Below are 14,115 nucleotides of genomic sequence, written 5' to 3' on the forward strand. Positions count from 1 at the left end.
ACCGATTTTTACGTAGTCAGGTTATTGTTGCATCACAAAATCTGACTGTTAATGTGAAACGTGTAAGTATAACAACAGAGTAGGAATACAGAAAAACATGTTAAAGGGAATAAATATTTCCATACAAAATACAGTTAAAAATGCAAAATTGGTTTGAGCTGCCACTTCATGAAGACTTGGTATGAAATAGTTTAAACCGATCTCAAAGCTATCTCATTACGGATAAAAAAAATCATTGTTGATCAGGAGTCAGTAGGATGGGATTAAACCATTCAGGAAAAGCTCAACTGGTTGGGATAATCATGTGATTTGTTGTTGTGCTGCTCTAAAACATTTCTGAAACAAAGCACATGATCCAAAATGAAAAAGAAGAAAAATGATTGCAAGTTGTTGACAGTTAGTGRCTCTTTAACATGACATTCTGTAAGTTGCTATATGTTGAACATATGTTATATAATCAAATTTCACATCTGCCTGTTGAAAACAAGTCAAGCTATAAAAACTGTCAAGAGTAAATATATCGTTTATTTGCTCATATATACCATATGCATCACTGTAAATTCTCAGTGTGATATTAGAAAATCAGTATGGACAAGAAAGTGTACCATTAAATTCTTCAGTATTAAATAAATGAATTCAAGTCTTATAGCAGTGTAATTTTCAAATCCTGTACAGCGCTTTGGAGTTCATGGCAAGCAGGATCGCGCCTGCAAAGACCATAAAAACAGTAAAAAAAGTTCTTGAAGTAAGTTCGGACCTTTGCCTGTCAGTCTGCTGTCAATTCTCTGCTTCCTTCTTTGGCAAGAAGTGCAAGTAGAGATGGCTTGTCATGAGGTTCTGGGGAACTAAATCGGGACAGAATGCGCATTCAACGGGACAGCTGCTCAGAGGCTCCTGGTTGGCTCCCATGTCAACGGCGTCACACAGCTCGGGGGTCCACAGGGGCTGCAGCGTGGGATAAATAAAAGGAAATTAGGGTATTTTTACACCTCATTGAAGTAATAACAAGCTGTGTAAGGTATAACTTCCTGCTGCATTAGAGAGAGAACATGAACAGCGGCGGCAAAGAAAAGCAACATTATTCTCAAGTGTTTAATTATCTCCCTCTTTGTCTCAACCAACAAAAACAGCTATTTCTATCTTACATGTATTTGTAGGAGAAGTGGATGAAGAAAAGACAATTCAACTTTTAGATCTTACTGTACATAATTCACAATTACTTTTTAAGCATTTACATACATCAGCAATAAAAACCTAACAAACCATCATACTTGATCTAAACTGCTTCCATCTGGCTCTCAATTTCAAACCAACATGCCAATTATAAGCAGAGCATCCATGCTCAAGTAAAAAAAAAAAAGGAATCGGCACACATCGCACGGTAATATGTTTAGCCAGGGAGATATTTTTGGGCTTCACACTGTTTTACTCCTCCATTAGCAAAGACCAATCAGAAACTGATAATTTGCTACTACTTTTCTCAGACCTTCCTCTCTGTTTCTCACCTGCTCGGGTCCCCGCACGCTCTCATGGGAGGGTGAGGAGGATGGCGAGTGGGAGGGGGACGTGGGATAGACAAAAGGCAAGGGCAGTTCCACGGGCTCCTCCTCTGGCAGAGTGGGGGAGCCGAGGGGCGGCTTTCGAGCCACCGGCAGGCCGATGTTCCTCTCCGGGGCACTGTTCAGGAAGTCGTATTCACTGTCCGTGGGGGGCGGGAATTTGACACTGAGTTTGGCGAGAGAGTCTACCAAGTCTCTGTCCTCCCGACTGGTGCCACGAGACGCCAAGGGTGCAGGCAGGCGGGGGACGTCCGCAGTTAGCCTCAGAGGCGTAGGAAAGGGCTTCTCTGCTTCTACGGTTCCGTCCGTGCACTGGATCGGCATGGAGAAGCGCTGGTCTGGGAGGTGATGGGAGAGCAAGAGATATTGAGCGTTTCTTTTCTTTAAGTCAGCATGTTGGTGAATTTTGAAATAGAAGTTTGAGAATATTTAGAGTACATAAAAAAGTACAGTAAACACTAAATACATCATAGGCTGCCGTTAGGTTTAGATATGTTGCATCGACTATGTTGAACATCCATGTTGAATTCTCCACCAAATCATCCAGCCCAGCCCCCCTCCCCGCCCCCCCGGTCAGTTGGCTTAAAATTAAAATGTATTACTTGTTTTCACTTGTATTCAATTTACTTGCCTTACCGGTGCCCTGTTTTCTGGTTTAACTGTTCCATATGGTTGGAATGATATAAAATTATTTCAATCTTTTTTGAAAACTAAATCTAAGTGGAAATGACATTATTTTTAATCAGCCAGTGCTCACTGGATTGCACTGACCTGTGTTTCATTTGTTTTGCAAAATTATTCAAACCCACTGAACTTTCAATTTTTATTTTGCAGCATTACCACAAACTAAAACCTACAAGCAAAAGGAAGAAAGAAAATGACATGTAGTTTTCAAATTTGGTTACAGATATAAATCCAGCATGTTTTCGGCTCCCTTTTCTCTGATACACCTCACCAAATTCCAGTACAGCCACACATGTAGGAGCACCCTAATTAATAAATAAAGTCATTCTGTGTATATCTTAAGGTCAGTATAAATCCAGCTGTTTTGTGAAATCCTCAGAGGCTTGTAAGAGAACATTAGTGAGCAAACAGCATCATGAAACCAATAAGTACAACAGACAGGTCAGGGAGAAAGTTGTGTAGAAGTTTAAAGCTGAGTTAGGTTATAGTGTTCCAAGCTTTGAACATTTTGTGGAGTCCTCTGCAATACATCATCTGAAGAAGGCAGAACCTAACAACACTTCTATGTGCAACAAATGGCAAGCATTTACACTCCAAATGGAACGGACCGGGAAGGTGGGCATTAATCACAGAAACAGGTCTATTGGACCTGTTTAGCCTCTGCAAAGATCCACATCACCCTGAATAAATAGTCCCTACAGTGAAGCACGGTAGTGTAGGCATCATGCTGGAAGGATGCATTTCTTCAGTAGGGACAACGAACCTGATCAGACTTGATGGGAAAAGAGAGGATAGATGAAGCTAAAGACGAACCTTCCGTTAGATGATGTAAAAGACTTGAAACAAAGGTCGAGATTCACCTTTTAACAGGTAGAAACAGGTGAAAAGCATAACCATGTGTTAGATGGATTACGTCCCAACTTAAGTCCAAATCTGTCGCACATCCTAATAGATGCTCTCCATCCCTTTGACTCAGTTTCAGGTAATTCACAAATACTTATAGGCAGAAATTTTAGTTTCTAGATGATAAATGCTAAATCCTGAGATGCAGCAAAAGGTAGCTCTACAAAGTCTTGTAAAAAAAAAAGGTAATATCAGGATTGGGAATAAAGTCTGAAAAAAGTACCACACTGTTCAAACTTTTCAAAACTTGTTTTTTTTTTTACAAGAGTTTTTATATATATAAATAATTAGCATCAATGTGAAGTTTCCTGCTTCATAACTATGCAAAACTTTGTGTTGGTTACATTCAATCCCAATAAAATATGTTAAAATTTGTAGTGGTAACATAAAAATGCCAGAGATTTATACTTCTCCATGGTGGTGAGCTTGAGATATTTCATTATGTCTGCTGTCTGTTTTAAGAAGCAACCGTTTGAGGAGATTCACTGTGATTTTACATTCATTAATTATTATTACAGGAGGGAGTAGATTAGAAAAAAAAAAAAAACATTTGATAATTTTCTGCCAAAAATCTTTTTTTTTATAATTAGGTCAAAAATTATTATTATTATTATTTTTTTTTTAAATCCCCCCTCCTTGAAATAAACTGACATTTTAAATTGGCCCATAATTTAGCAACAGTGACTGAAAAAGTGAGCGTGTCTGCTTGGTCCGAAGCAGCAGACAAAAGGGTGTTCAGAGCATGAATTAGTCTCAGCTGAGCAGAGTCAAGAGTGTGTGAATGGAAGGACAGTGAGCTGTGGCATCCAAGCAAATGGAGGAGATGGAGGCGGATAAATGACATTGTAGGAAGGTTGTATTTATTAAAAAAGGGGGAAATAGTTTGACATTACATTTTGGTCAGCTTTGGGCATTTAATAATATTTCATGAGAAATATATTTTTTTAATTTTTGCTTATTAAAAACTAAGTTTGAAAAGTTTATACAATACTTAGTTTTATTCAAAACACTTAAATATCACCATCTTTAGTAATAACGTAAAAGAAAACACTTGTCAGTGTGATTAAAAACAACCAAACAGCCACAATTCAAAGAAAAGTGCCACCATTTCTCCCTGGGATGATTGGATTTGATTATCCATACTATCTCTGAGGAATAATCAGCCATTTCTAGTTAAAGAGTTATTTAATTTAAAAAAAAGAGAGCAAAAGCTAATACACTCATCAGCTGATGTGACATTTACAAACAAAATTATTTTATGACCTATACAACCCAATTCACAATCGCATCCGTTGCAACTAATTAAGATAAAATTCCAAGAACAGCATTTCAGCTCAGACTGTGCAAAACTACTGTCAATATTACCGTTTGAGTTGTCGTAACTTCCGTGGAACCTTTTCAGATGGTGTTTCTGCTTTGTAGTCAGTGTCTGGATCTGTCGGAATTTGCCCTGAATTGCTTCAAATGCCGCCAACATGTCCTGACTGACCCCAAGAAATACATGAATAAATAAGACGTGAAAAAAAAAAAAATACATTTGTCAGCTCAGTTACAGAAAAACAGAGAAATCTTTAGGAGGAGAGGCACGTACTAGTCGGAGCTGCTGTTGACTGTCAAATTTGAAGCACCAGCAACAGTGGCCACATTCCCCTGAAGAAAAAAAGAAAAAAAAAAAGAAACACATTTAATTTTTTTTAGTCATCATTAACAACAATTATCCAAAGGGCAGGCTGTTGATGCATGTGCCGTTTTAGTTATGCATCATGAATGTGAGGGGGGTAAGGGGGAGAACAGTTTCCTGGCTTACTGAAGACCAAGCAAAGATGGAGCTGCTGCACTGAGCAGCGATATTATCCTCTAGCACCATCTGGTGAAGTAAAACCAGACAGACACAGCAGGACACATGCAAACACTGGATGGAAAGCAAGTCACTTGCAGAGCTGTGAAAAAGTATTTACCCCCCATACAGATTTCTTCATTTTTTGCTGTAATGTTTTAGATCATGAAGCAAATTTTAATATCACACAAATGTCACATAAGTACATAAAAACAACAGTGTTCTTTTTTTCATCTAGCTAAAACAAACTGGCCATATGTGAATAGAGAGATTAACCTTTCTTTGTCAAGTTTTAAGTTTACTGTGATTAACCAAATTCTATGACTAGCCGATGACAATTTCACTAGCCACACCTAGACCTGAATAATAACCGTCCTGCAAGAAATTATTTAATTAGAATCTGCCTGAAAAAATGAAGTAGGCCAAAATATTTCATACTTCAGGATCTGGACAACTAGACGAAATAAGCTCCATAACTGTTGGATCAGCCTTGGCAGAGCTCAAACTTTTACCGAACTGAGATGCTATGGCATGACCTCAAACATGGTCAAAAACCCTCAAATATGACTGAAGCAAAACAATCCTGCAAAGAAGAGTGGGTCGAATTTCCTACACAGTTCTGCTATGCTGCCAGTGGATGGCACAAGCGGGGTTAGGGACTATTTTCTCCCAGATGACCAGATTGCTAGATTTCTTTTATATATATATATAAATGTAATCATCGGCAATCTATTTTTTTTTTTGTATTGTACATTTTTCTGACATTAAAATTATCTGAAAAATCTGAGAAAATGTAAATAAGACAAATAAGAAAGACATTGAAGAAAATTTGCAAGCGAGCAAATTCTTCTCCACAGCACTGTAAGCATGGTAAAGATGCAGAAAACAGCCAGATATGTTTGTTAATTTGATATGTTGCAGCAATTGTTGAACCCCTTGAATTTTTTTTAACAGTAACTCGTCATTCTGCACAGTAAAAGTAAATTCTTCTTGCTTCCTGTTTTACTAACCAGGTAATATCACTGAGATGCCATTTCTCTTTCTCTAGTCCAGAGTTCTGCAACCTGTGACCTTTTAGCCCCTCCACAGACACTCTGTTTTATAAAAAACTAAAGATTATATTGTCTTTATAATTTAGAATAATAATAAAGACAATAAGAGAGTTTGTTTTAGCATTTATGTATGTTTGTGTGATATCTGAAAAGAAATTCTAGAGCAGAATGACTCTGTTACAAGGGATTTGTCAGTCATTTTACAGCATTTAGCTACAAACTACTTGTTTTATCTGTTTAAGTACATTTTTCTTAACTGCTCTACCAAATAAAGTGATTATATACTCACTAATCTTCTATCTCGTTTTCCCAAAGAACAAGAAAGTTTTGCATCTCAACATAAATTTGATTTAATGTAGTTTAGTACCAAGGACGTTCTGCTTCCATTAAAGGGAAAATGATAAGCAGATTAATAAAACAATAAATATTCCATGACTACCTTTTGATACATTTCTACACCTTTTATCTAAACCGTAATAATACTGAAAAACTTGTGTACACAATAATCATGAAAGAAAATGTTTTTTATCTTCATGGCAAAAATGTCTGTTTATTTCTGTTAAAAACATGAACAATTTAGGTGCTTTTAAAGACTGTGGTGGTACAAATAGCTACAAAGGAAAGTACGCTACCTTCTTTTACCATCTGGATCATTTGCTAACTTTATTTTAGACATCTTACAAATGATGCTGTTTGTTGCAGGTACAATTTCCTTCTCTAGAATTATTCAGCACAAAAGAAGGTGGAATTTAAGTAGAGCACCTTTACACTGTTTGCACACAGAGAGGAAGCAGTGAGCTACAGGATGCATATCCTTAATTTTACAAACAGAAGAGGTAGGAAGAACTATAAAAGTTGTGGCTGTGAACATACCCGGTACTGTGTCTTCCTACTAGAGGCAGCTGGTTTGAGAAGATGGTTGCGAGGCTCACATTTCATCTCTCCTAAGAGTCACATAAAAATGATCAGTGCGACAAAGGACTGGGTGGGAAAGAATAAAGCCCATTCTTTCACAGTTTGTGAATGCAGCTCCAAAACGAAACACAATTCATATGTAAATGGTCACAGAGACTAACCTGAGGGTTGCCTTGTTGCTGACAACTCAGTTTCAAGATCAGAAATCAAACGCTGCTGGTCTTCTATCTGCTTTATAAGTTCTTGAGTGTACCGCTCATAATGTTCCTTCTGTAAACACATGGGATCTGTTATTTCTTCCGACTGCAAACACACACTGTGGCAGTTTTTTGCATAAATAAAGCCCTGGTTGGACCCCTCCTTCTGTGCCCTCAGCCCAGCCCTTTCCCTCTCAATTCTTAGCAACAAGCAGCTCAGTGGGAGGTGCCTACTCACCACTTCACTGGAAGGTCTATAAGCTGTATAAAACTTAATTTGGGAAGCAAAACACGAAACGCTCTCACCCCACCCTCGGAAGAGTTTGCGTTGCCCTCAACGCAAACTGTGCCCTGGGCAGTGAGCCATTTCATCAATATTAAAAACCATCATTTCAAACTCAAAAACACAATAACAATACAGTAGCTTTCAGAGTTCTACATGTTCTTGTTCAACCGTTATTTAACCAGGAGAAAACTCGACATCAAAGATCTCTTTTACAAGAGCGTCCTGACAACCATACACATCCCTGTTAACAATTCCTGGTTTTTATGATATAAAGAAATGTCAAACTTTTTCAATCTTTAATGTGACATATATCCTGCACAATTTGACCGAAATGTATACTTCTAAGAGAATGTGTAGTTTAATTTATTTTGATTTTAAAAACTAGTTCAGTCCTAAGTAAATTAACTCCAGATCAAGATGCTGCTCCCCCCTCCCATGTTTTACACATTCTCCCACTAGCCTATTTATTTTAGCCAGGTCTGGACAATTTCTTGTCTTTTTCGTTAAGTTTGGCGAAACATCGAGTTTTACTAAGGTTGCTGTTGCCGTATACAGTATTGTCTTTACTGTACCATTGAGTACACAACTCGGCCCAAATCTTTCAAATCCCTGGCAGATACAGATTAAAAACGGTTTTCATTCCACCGAGACATTTGTTTTTGACAGGAAATAAAAGAGAAATCTCTGAAGAAGACAAAACATTGGAAAAGGAGAATTGATTTTCAAAATAATGTGTTGTTTTGTATTTTACAAAAAGATATACTATGTTTAAAATTATTATACCATTTTCAACAGTCAGTGAGAAAATCGGCTTTAGTATTACAGAAATAAAATTCCTCTTATAATTAAACCATCTTTTCGCATGTTTCCTCTCATATTTGGACACCGCTTGGTGATAAGCTCCAAGTCTATTGAGGTTGGAAGGCCTCTTTACCATCACTCTCATTTTTATCTCCTTCTATGGACTCTATATAAGAAGTATGAATGATTTTAGGCTCTACTAATAATGTGAACTTTTTGTGGGGAGTGGGGGGGTTCTGAGCACTATCATTGTTCAAATTCCTAACCAGCATAACTTCGAAGTTTATCAGGTACATCAAATTCATCATAGTTTGTGCTAGATGTGTATCTAACAAGACTAAATGTAGAAATTAGATCAAAAGGTACATGAACAAAATATTTGTTTAGCGTTGTCCAGTTTAACAGAACTATTATTCTTTTGTACATATTTTCTGCTGTCAGATTAGTTGTTAAGTTTTTGTTTTTCAGTTGAATTGCGCAAAATATGCCCTATTAAATAAAAGGTTATAAACTTATTTATAATTAACTCCCCCCCCCCCACTCCCCAACACAAAAACCTGGCAATTTGGCAGGGCTGTGAGCCTCGTTTAAATCCACAACATTAGAAAGTCTCTGACATAGTGCTCTTTTAATGCAACACTTGCGCTGCAGCGGCAAAGACCAGCCCATTTGATCAAACATTTGCTTACCATTTTTTGCAACTCCTTTTGAGCATTGTCCTTTTCGATGGAGACCTGGCGATAAGCTTCAAAAGCTTTGTTTAGCTGGTCTCCAATATTCCTGTCCATGCCTTGTCATCACTGTCACGGCAGGCATGAGCCCTATATAATTGAAAACAACCGCTTATAAACATTTTCACAAGTAAAATCTGCAGATTGAGTAGGATTTTCCTGCTTCGTGATGTTTTAGTTTGCATTTGTACACGTTGAAATAACAGAACAATGGGGAAATTAACCTTTAAAGTGTTGCCTAATGTATTGGCAGGCTAAAATAAGCTAAATGTTGCAATAATAAAAAGTCTACCAAACCTGATTGTGTAATCTTACTATCTCCTTTCTACTATGTGAATTTGGTCAAATGTGCCACAGTTAAAGAATGAATGTGGAAGATATTGAATAACAGAGCCTCAACAAACTAATGATAAATAATTGATACCACTAATTGTGTAAATACAGTTTTTACATTGTTTTCTTTTCTTCTTATCAACAATTATCGCACGTTTAATCGACTTTGAGAGAAATACAGCTCAAAATGTGCAGCTGCGGACTCAAAAACTGGTAATAATGTGAGATCTGTATCATTTATTGATCAGTCTCCACAGTTTAAACTGCCTATCAATGACACTCTATACAAACAGTTCCAGGAGTACCTACTGCAACGTGAATGAGAAATATACAACAAAACTTACGCTAAAACCATCCGGGATTCATGTCCAACTGGTTACAAAGTGACATTTAAAGAGTGCTTTGCATAGTTCCGTATTCTCTGAACTTGATCTGCATTAGCCGGTGTTTTCAGTAAGGCGACCGAGCAACAGCTCGGCAGATCCATCCGCCTCGCCGCCGGTGTGAGTGTGTTTGCGTGCGAGAGAGCGTCCTCCTTACCTTCACTTGAGTCCCCTATTATTTAAGTCGTATTTGTTGTTTTGACACCACCGCAGCATCGTCGCCCTAATCTTCAGATGCAAAGTTACGAAGCGCTGGAGAGGATATGGCGCTGTATGTTTTACATAGCCCCAGTTTGAGTTGGGAACTTCCCTCGGGGAATCCCCCTGCTCTGTAGACTTCCGCCTTGACTCGGCCCGGACCAATCACAGAGTGGTTAACAAGCTGAGGGTTCTTCCAACCTACGCGTCTGCAAACCGACTGTTGTGCATGTGAAAATTGGCCCCAAAGTCGACTTGTGCTTTATTAACTTTGCCTAAAAATTCACTGTCCCGTTTATAACTGCGTATTCAGCACGACTTTTCAATAGAATAACAAGGGTTTTAATAATGACAATAAAGTTGCAACAGACATGAAATGTTTTAAGCTTGGAGCTGTTTAATGTCTTATGAATGTTCCCAGTTCAACTGTGGAAATACTCATTGTTTGTTAAGAGTAACAATGATGCCGCATGCTTTAAATCTTCTACATCTAGAAATCTTCATCGGAAGTTGCTAAATATTGTCATATAGCTAATTATTATAAAAGTTACAACATATTTTCTTAGTCTACTCAATAAAATCCAGCACATAAAAAAGCCCTAACCCCATGCAGTCTGCATTACAAGAGTCCAGAGGCTTTTAACAACAACTTCTCTTGTTTTTACTTTCACGTTTTGATTGGGCAGCTAAGCTGAATTTGTTCATGCAGCAATGAAAACGGGTCATGCATTTTCAGTATGATGGAAAACGTTTTAATCCCTTCTGAACATTTTCATGTTTTGTTAAGTAGCAACCACAAAAGCTGATGTATTTTATAGAGATTTATGTGAGATACAGATCACCACTGTGCAGTGCATTAATGTGAAGGGGGAGGGTTTTCAAAATTCCTCACAAATAGAAATCTGAAAAGCATGCAAAAGAATTCAGTCAGTACTTTTGTAGAAAAACATTTTACTGCATTTCCAGCTGTAAATCTTAATAGGATATGTCTTTATACGTTTTCCAAAAGTAAGCCACTTAATTACTATGTCGTATTGGTCTATAACACAAAATCCATACCATACCAAATTCCAATAAAATAGTGATATTCTTGGTTCCGATGTGAAAAAATGGGAAAAATGCAGGTTCTAGGCTGACTCTGAATTAAATCCAACTTCATTATCAGGCATGCTGGTTTTATTTTAGCTTTGAATTGAATACGGGATGGTGAAAATTATAAAAATCCTTACAGGTTTCAGTCTACAAAAACCCTTAATGCATATTTTTAGAAGCTTGTTATCCTTCTGCCCTGAGAAACACAATTTAGATGCTTAAGATATACAAAGAACCCTTTCTTTAATAGGAAGTTGTGCAATTTGTGTGGACACTTCTGAGAACAGATTCATTTTTGCATGCACATGCATTGAGAGAGTAGAGATCTCAACTGACACTAACAATGTTCTCTCTTCCAACTTATCTCTTGTAAACCCCCACTGTTTTAAGTGAGTGGGCATGTTTTAGATGATTTATTGCTCTGGCGTGTTTCATTTCTTGCGGAAATGCCAACCTGGCCTTGACTTTTCAAACTAAAAGTCAAGAAACAGTCAAGAAACCTAAAGCATAACCAGCAGATGGCAGCTAAGAGTGTCTTTTGGAGAAGTAACTAAGAGTAGTCAGAGTTGGTGATCCCATGTAGCTAAGAATCATTTTGCTTTTTATTTTATCTGACTACATATATATATATCAATCAATCAATCAATCCTCTTTATTTAGACACAATTATGGTCCATGAGCAGACAAATCAAGAACAATAAAAAATATAAAAAATATCTAATCAAATAAATAATCACTGACATATAAACTAATGTGCCAGTGATTCCACAAAATGGAGAAGAATCTCACTGAACTTTGAACAGGATTGGTCAAAGTCTGAATGATGCTGCTTGCAGAGTCTGTTAATCTACACATACATCTGTGCATAATGTTTCTAAGCGCAGCAGCGCAGGTTGGTACATTGGCATTCACAAACATCTGACTGGCACTACTCCATCGCGGCACCCTAAGCAGCATCCTCATGCCATCATTATAAGCAACCTGAAGTTTATTCATACTGCTTTTCCTGTAACGCCGCCACAGATGGGCTGTATACATTGGAGTACAGTATGCTTTAAAAAGTGCAATTTTGACAGATGCTGAGCACATGGAGAACTTCCGAAGAAGAATATTTGCTTGTACATATTGAGTACAATATGTACAAGGTGCTTCTTTTTTTTTAAATGACCCAACTTTTTGAATTATCTGTTGCCATGATGTGTAGCTTAAGCTGACTTTTTCTCTGATGTGAAAATATCACGTTTGTGTTCGATCTTGCAGAAATAAACATGTTTTTTTTTTCTCCACCTCAGGACAAATACTTTTTCTCCAGAAGAATCCATGAATGGATTTCTTTTCTCCCCTCTTGTCCTGAACTAGTTAAGAACTTCTTGTGACCTGCTCATCTCTGTGGGGCTTCAGCAAACTGGCTCCTCCAGGAGTCATTTCCTCGAGTCCTGTTCCAGAGGTTTCCATCTCTGACCCGACCCCGGCCGACATTCCAACCTCAACCTCTCCTCCGGCTGAGAATGACTTACAGACCCAGAAGCACCACAAACAACCCCAAAACGTCAGAACTTCACCATCCTCCAAAAAGAGCAGCGGGACATCTCCAGGGTTTCACATAAATATTCTCAAGGTCGCTTTGAACTTGTGGCAATCTGACATAACCCTAGTGGTTCTGGTATAGAAAAATGTCACTCAGGCTGTGGTGTGCTGATAAGCTGTGATGTTACAGCTAAACACTGAGCCAGGCAAATTAGTCATTTCAATGACCACACAATCATTCACCTCAATTACCATTTTTTTCCTCCTCCATCACTGTTTAGTTTACAATTCTCCCTTTGTTCATATATCCTGAAAAGGAAATTATATTACTCAGCTGGCTACACAGCATGCCATAAGTTTCAAAGGGTCATAAAAAAATACTTCCTGTCTGTGTAGCAATTTTTAGGGGTGTGTAGCTGTTTAAGTTAAAGACGAGTTGGGACCAAATGCAATTCCTTTATCAACCTGTTAATATTTAAATAAACTTTATTACATTTCATTAGGATTTTTCTTGGAATAGACCAACATAAAAAAACAAACAAGTTTAAAGGAAGATGGTGCAGGCTGTTACATAGTTCTACGAATGAACATTTGAAAAGTATGATGTTCTTTTGTAATCATTTTTCCTGAGTAATTTTTTTCGTAGGCCTACCCTTCAAATTGAACGAGTGACTATAACCAGAAATTTTTACATCGTGTCACTAATTCTCATTTGGATTTAGGCCTGCATTTGACTGGGCCATTCTAAAGAAGTCAAATTTGGATCTCGCCTGACATCAAGGACACTATCTCTGAGTGGCAAAACTGTAACCTTAAATGGTTTTGTTTCAAAAGTGGCTTTCTTTGGCTTTCTTCTTGCCTCTATTCCAACAGCAGTTGGATTTGTGTACAACTACTAGATGCCTTGACAACAGACTCTCACACCTGAGCTGCGAATCTGCTGCTCCAAAGTTACTAATGGCAACTGCTGCTTCCTTCATTAATGTTCTCCCTGTCAAAGTTGCAGTGTATTCGATGTCTTTCTAGGTTTGTAGTTGTGCCATAAGCTTTCATTTTCTGTTCAAACATGGAATATTGCTTTATAACCTAATTCTGCTTTATACTTGTCCACAACTTTATTCCTGACACATTTGTAGTGTTCCTTGGTTTTCCGATGTTGTTTGTTCACCAAGGTTCACTAAACTCCTGGGGTATTCACAGAGGATGTATCCTTAGATTAAAGTACACATACATTTACTAATTAGGTTGCCTTTATTTGAAACCTCTATTTTACAAAGATAAAAATAAACATTGAGATTAAATATAATTTTTTCAAGGGAGTCCTGGCCAAGAGACAGTTGGTTGTACTGGGTTATATTTAGGGTTTTGAAACTGCTTGAAGTTTGTGGGTATGACATTTTTAAACATTTAAAGAAAACTTAATAAGGGGCAATATGATAATTAAAGAGGACGTGATGGCTCTTGTACCTTATATTTCTTTTCAAAGCTTGCTAAGATTTTGTAAGATAGAAAGTTAAGGTGAAAATGTCAAATCATTGGTAAAGGTAAAGTGAAAGCTTATTTTCCTCTTCAAATATAGTTGTGATGGTATGTACTACACAGTTACTTTATTTTAGT

The 14,115-nt window shown here is 37.5% G+C and overlaps 1 protein-coding gene across 2 annotated transcripts; it reads right to left on the reverse strand.

Annotated features, from left to right (window-relative positions):
• Positions 1–505: 505 nt before the first annotated feature.
• Positions 506–10,049, reverse strand: tank (TRAF family member-associated NFKB activator). 2 transcript variants are annotated; one of them, XM_008404012.2, is made up of 8 exons: positions 9,839–10,049; positions 8,924–9,055; positions 7,112–7,220; positions 6,909–6,979; positions 4,738–4,796; positions 4,512–4,630; positions 1,506–1,897; positions 506–945 (listed from the first exon to the last, which is right to left on the reverse strand). In XM_008404012.2, the coding sequence occupies exons 2-8, from the start codon at positions 9,020–9,022 to the stop codon at positions 778–780; spliced, it is 1,017 nt and encodes a 338-aa protein (XP_008402234.1). In that variant the 5' UTR covers positions 9,023–9,055; positions 9,839–10,049; the 3' UTR covers positions 506–777. The 2 variants fall into 2 exon arrangements, with proteins under 2 accessions (XP_008402234.1, XP_008402235.1); XM_008404013.2 differs by lacking the exon at positions 9,839–10,049 and adding an exon at positions 9,643–9,810.
• Between the last annotated feature and the right edge of the window lie 4,066 nt (positions 10,050–14,115).

Source organism: Poecilia reticulata, linkage group LG2 (assembly GCF_000633615.1).
Source record: "Poecilia reticulata strain Guanapo linkage group LG2, Guppy_female_1.0+MT, whole genome shotgun sequence".
In the NCBI taxonomy this organism is placed as follows: Eukaryota; Metazoa; Chordata; class Actinopteri; order Cyprinodontiformes; family Poeciliidae; genus Poecilia; species Poecilia reticulata.